Source organism: Nanorana parkeri, unplaced genomic scaffold (genome assembly GCF_000935625.1).
Source record: "Nanorana parkeri isolate BGI_ZX_2015 unplaced genomic scaffold, ASM93562v1 scaffold323, whole genome shotgun sequence".
In the NCBI taxonomy this organism is placed as follows: Eukaryota; Metazoa; Chordata; class Amphibia; order Anura; family Dicroglossidae; genus Nanorana; species Nanorana parkeri.
In genome coordinates, this window is record NW_017306591.1 from 77,994 (window position 1) to 83,399 (window position 5,406).

Sequence of the window (5,406 nt, forward strand, 5' to 3'; positions counted from 1 at the left end):
GGGGGGTTAATAAGGGGGAGCGTATTTTATGTGTGGGGGGTTAATAAGGGGGGAGTGTATTATTTTATGTGGGGGGGGTTAATAAGGGGGGAGCGTATTTTATGTGGGGGGTTAATAAGGGGTTGTGTATTATTTTGTGTGGAGGTGTAACGTTGTTGAGCAGTGTATTATTGTGCTTTAAGCTGGCCATACACCTTACAACCATCGCACGACTTTCGTTGTGCGATGGTTGTAAGGTCATTAAAATCTCGTACGATCCGCCCATCTTGGACAGGCAGATCGTACTTGCGATCATGGCAAGCCCGCCCCGCTGAGGGGAGGACTTCCGATGATTGCAGTGCTGAGTGGGCACACCGGCCCGTGCGGCATTCGTCTTCCGACCACGCCACCAACCCGCCAAAAATCGTACGATTTTCGGCAGGTTTTCCAGCGTGCTTGAAGGACAAAAGTCGTACGACTTTACAGTAGAAGCGGTCGCACGCTGCCCGTACACGCATCCTTATATGGTAGTGGTGAAAATGATCAGTGCCCTCCACAGTTTTGACTGTGGTATCTTATCTGCGCCCTGTTAACATAATATAATGCTAAAGCTATGTTATAATTGCTGTTTTTTATATTTTGGACTCTTTATTCTAAAGAAAAATGTAATTTCAAAATGCCTTGATGTAACAGATGTTTATTGTAAGTATATTAATGATGATTTTTTTCCCCCCATTAGTACCTGAACCCCAACATGATGGCACTGGTGACAGAAAGTACCGACACTCACCCCGACCGCTGCTTCATAGGAATATATCTGATCGATGGAGTTACCGGGCGCATCATTCACTCCTCCGTGCAGAGGAAAGCCCGGGGCCCCGTCATTATCGTCCATTCTGAGAACTGGGTGGTGGTAAGTGCCAGGAATGTTTTGTCTTCTCCCCTCCTTCCTGTTTTACCTTCCTTATTGGGCCCCACCCATCTCCTCATTGGGCCCCCACCCGTCTCCTCATTGGGCCCCCACCCGTCTCCTCATTGGGCCCCCACCCGTCTCCTCCTCTCTCCCGCATTGCAGTACCAGTACTGGAACAGCAAGGCGCGCCGGAACGAGCTGACGGTCTTGGAACTCTACGAAGGGACGGAGCAGTACAACAGCACCATCTTTAGTTCCCTGGACCGGCCGCACCTCCCGCACGTCCTGCAGCAGTCTTACATCTTCCCCTCCACCATACGCGCCATGGAGGCCACCATCACCGAGCGTGGGATAACCAGTCGCCACATCCTCAGTGAGTACGCGCTGCTGGCAAAGCATTTGTCGCTTCAAAGATATGCAAAAAAATCTATATTTTAACAGGAAGTGAGGGGAAATCTCTGCAAATGGAGGTAATTTACCTCTTAGTTGTCACTAGAACAGGTGTCCCCATTTAGTAGATTTCACCTCTATTCCTGTTCTGGTGACAACTGTATGATTTTGGATTTCCCATCACATTCTGTGTCCTAGTGCCAGTGGTGACCCGGACTGGTAGAGAGGGTTGGCTGTGTAACGTTTCATTTGTGTCCACAGTTGGACTCCCATCTGGGGCGATCTTCTCCCTTCCCAAGGCTTTACTGGACCCCCGCCGGCCTGAGATCCCAACGGAGTACACGAGGTCAGATCTGTGGGCGGTGGCTTGTTGGGATTGGTGTACTTTTTGGGAGAGACTCGTATACATATAATGTGCGCTGTGCTTTTGTATCTGGCAGAGAAGAGAATTTGATCCCCTACACGCCCGACATTCAGATTCACGCCGAACGCTTCATCAATTACAACCAGACCGTGTCCCGGATGAAAGGACTCTACACGGCCCCATCGGGCCTGGAGTCTACCTGCCTGGTAAGCAGTACACATCAGTCACTGTCTACTTCCTGCAGCTGTCCATTCACCCAGTCTGACTCTCCCTTCCTATTGCCGTGGCTGTTCATTCACCCAGTCTGACTCTCCCTTCCTATTCTCCTGGCTGTCCATTCACCCAGTCTGACTCTCCCTTCCTATTCTCCTGGCTGTCCATTCACCCAGTCTGACTCTCCCTTCCTATTCTCCTGGCTGTCCATTCACCCAGTCTGACACTCCCTTCCTATTCCCGTGGCTGTACATTCACCCAGTCTGATCCTCCCTTCCTATTGCTGTGGCTGTCCATTCACCCAGTCTGACACTCCCTTCCTATCCCGTGGCGGTCCATTCACCCAGTCTGGCACTCACTTCCTATTCCTGTGGCTGTACGTTCACCCAGTCTGACACTCCCTTCCTATTCCCGTGGCAGTCCGTTCACCCAGTCTGACTCTCCCTTCCTATTCCTGTGGTGGTCCATTCACCCAGTCTGACTCTCCATTCCTATTCCTGTGGCTGTCCATTCACCCAGTCTGACACTCCCTTCCTATTCCTGTGGCTGTCCATTCACCCAGTCTGACTCTCCCTTCCTATTCTCCTGGCTGTCCATTCACCCAGTCTGACTCTCCCTTCCTATTCTCCTGGCTGTCCATTCACCCAGTCTGACTCTCCCTTCCTATTCTCCTGGCTGTCCATTCACCCAGTCTGACACTCCCTTCCTATTCCCCTGGCTGTCCATTCACCCAGTCTGACTCTCCCTTCCTATTCTCCTGGCTGTCCATTCACCCAGTCTGACTCTCCCTTCCTATTCCCCTGGCTGTCCATTCACCCATTCTGACTCTCCCTTCCTATTCCCATGGCTGTCCATTCACCCATTCTGACTCTCCCTTCCTATTCTCCTGGCTGTACATTCACCCAGTCTGACACTCCCTTCCTATTCCCGTGGCTGTACATTCACGCAGTCTGACACTTCCTATTCTCCTGGCTGTACATTCACGCAGTCTGACACTCCCTTCCTGTTCTTCTGGCTGTCCATTCACCCAGTCTGACTCTCCCTTCCTATTCTCCTGGCTGTCCATTCACCCAGTCTGACTCTCCCTTCCTATTCCTGTGGCTGTCCATTCACCCAGTCTGACTCTCCCTTCCTATTCCTGTGGCTGTCCATTCACCCAGTCTGACTCTCCCTTCCTATTCCTGTGGCTGTCCATTCACCCAGTCTGACACTCCCTTCCTATTCCCGTGGCTGTCCATTCACCCAGTCTGACACTTCCTTCCTGTCCCCGCTGTTGTCCATTCACCAAGTGTGACACTCTCTACCTTTGTCCCTGCAGGTCGTGGCCTACGGACTGGACATCTACCAGACCCGCGTCTACCCCTCCAAACAGTTCGACGTCCTGAAGGACGACTACGACTACATCCTCATCAGCGGCGTTCTCATCGGCCTGGTCTTTGCCACCATGATCACCAAAAGACTGGCACAGGTCAAACTTCTCAACCGCGCCTGGCGATGAGACCGCACAAGCTTAAGCGGCAACTCCCCCCAGTACAGAGATTTCAGCTTGGTGTGGCCGTCCAATCGCGTGCTGCCTTCTTGTCTCCCCCTCAGATTTGTCCCTTAAAGGAGAACTATGGGGTCAGGGCTTCTCCCCATAGTTCTCCTTAGGGTAACAGAAGGATACAAACTAGCGTCCTCCCATCACCCTAAGCTCAGTATATAGGGAGCTACAGCTCGCGGTATAATGAGACGCCGCAGCCGGAGCGGATCCCGACAATTGTGCCGGGATCCGCCCAGCTGCGTGAGTGACAGCATTCACCCAGTCTGACTCTCCCTTCCTATTCTCCTGGCTGTCCATTCACCCAGTCTGACTCTCCCTTCCTATTCCTGTGGCTGTCCATTCACCCAGTCTGACTCTCCCTTCCTATTCCTGTGGCTGTCCATTCACCCAGTCTGACACTCCCTTCCTATTCCCGTGGCTGTCCATTCACCCAGTCTGACACTTCCTTCCTGTCCCCGCTGTTGTCCATTCACCAAGTGTGACACTCTCTACCTTTGTCCCTGCAGGTCGTGGCCTACGGACTGGACATCTACCAGACCCGCGTCTACCCCTCCAAACAGTTCGACGTCCTGAAGGACGACTACGACTACATCCTCATCAGCGGCGTTCTCATCGGCCTGGTCTTTGCCACCATGATCACCAAAAGACTGGCACAGGTCAAACTTCTCAACCGCGCCTGGCGATGAGACCGCACAAGCTTAAGCGGCAACTCCCCCCAGTACAGAGATTTCAGCTTGGTGTGGCCGTCCAATCGCGTGCTGCCTTCTTGTCTCCCCCTCAGATTTGTCCCTTAAAGGAGAACTATGGGGTCAGGGCTTCTCCCCATAGTTCTCCTTAGGGTAACAGAAGGATACAAACTAGCGTCCTCCCATCACCCTAAGCTCAGTATATAGGGAGCTACAGCTCGCGGTATAATGAGACGCCGCAGCCGGAGCGGATCCCGACAATTGTGCCGGGATCCGCCCAGCTGCGTGAGTGACAGCTGGCTCCGCCTATCTAGAGGCAGAGCCAGCTGTACCCGCCCCCTCCCCCGTCCGTTCCGCCAGTCAGCGCTGGAGGATCAGAGAGGGGAATCCAGCCCCTCCCCTGTCACGGCTCTCTGCGGTGACATGATCGAGAGGTGAGCGAGCGCCGGTATGTGTTCGCTCACCTCCCGATCTACTGAGCCCACCTGTGACAGTCTCCTTGTCACAGGTCGGCTAGAACTATGAGGTGAGTGAAAAGCACCCCCCCCATAGTTCTCCTTTTAAGCTCTAAAAACAAATTTGAAGAGTCGCGATGAGAAAGTCTCACCACTGCCCCCTCCGAGCTGAAATGTTTGAATGTTTGTGCCGGGTGGAGCCCCCCCCCCTTTGCCCCATTGTCTCCTCTCCAATCACAGGGGGAAGCTACACGAGTTCTGCGTCTGGGGAAATAACTACTTGAATGTCCTGATGACATCCTGCCGCGGTGTCACCTCTCTGGTGGTGCAGACTGCACTGGGCTTAGAAATCTTTATTGATTGTGTGAACGACGGGCGTGTGGATTGCGGGGTATTTAATAAGAAGATGTCGGAGGCCTTGTACACATGGGCATCGGCTGGTGTGAGAGCGATGTGGACGGCTGCTTCAAGCTGGGCGCGCACACCGCTTTCCCATACAGGTTCAAGCCTTCTCCATGCAGGATCCTATTCTGAGCACTTGGATCAGGATTGGGCAGCTCCGACCCTCCAGATGTTGTGGAACTACAAGTCCCATGAGCCATTGCAAGACTGACAGTTACAGGCCTGATGGGGAATTATATAGTTAAAGGAGAACTACGGGGTCTGGGCTTTTCCCCCATAGTCCTCCTAAGGGTAACGGGAGGACGCAAACTAGCGTCCTCCCGTCACCCTAGGCTCAGTATATAGGGAGCTGCTGCTCGCGGTGTACTGAGACGCCGCAGCCGGAACGGATCCCGACAATTGTGCCGGGATCCGCCCAGCTGCGTGAGTGACAGCTGGCTCCGCCTATCTAGAGGCAGAGC

At 53.3% G+C, this 5,406-nt stretch overlaps 2 protein-coding genes across 2 annotated transcripts in view; both read left to right on the top strand.

The window, feature by feature from the left end:
• Positions 1-3,397, top strand: part of EMC1 (ER membrane protein complex subunit 1) — a 23,937-nt gene extending 20,540 nt beyond the window's left edge. The window contains exons 20-24 of the mRNA XM_018558167.1: positions 719-892; positions 1,055-1,265; positions 1,544-1,628; positions 1,723-1,852; positions 3,178-3,397. Of these exons, the coding sequence (XP_018413669.1) occupies positions 719-892; positions 1,055-1,265; positions 1,544-1,628; positions 1,723-1,852; positions 3,178-3,357 (780 nt within the window). The 3' untranslated portion in view covers positions 3,358-3,397. The remainder of the gene's footprint in view (positions 1-718; positions 893-1,054; positions 1,266-1,543; positions 1,629-1,722; positions 1,853-3,177) is intronic.
• A 1,572-nt stretch (positions 3,398-4,969) lies between these two features.
• UBR4 (ubiquitin protein ligase E3 component n-recognin 4) overlaps positions 4,970-5,406 on the top strand; it is a 103,213-nt gene continuing 102,776 nt past the window's right edge. Inside the window, 1 exon segment of the mRNA XM_018558168.1 lies at positions 4,970-5,043. Coding sequence (XP_018413670.1) covers positions 4,970-5,043 — 74 coding nt within the window.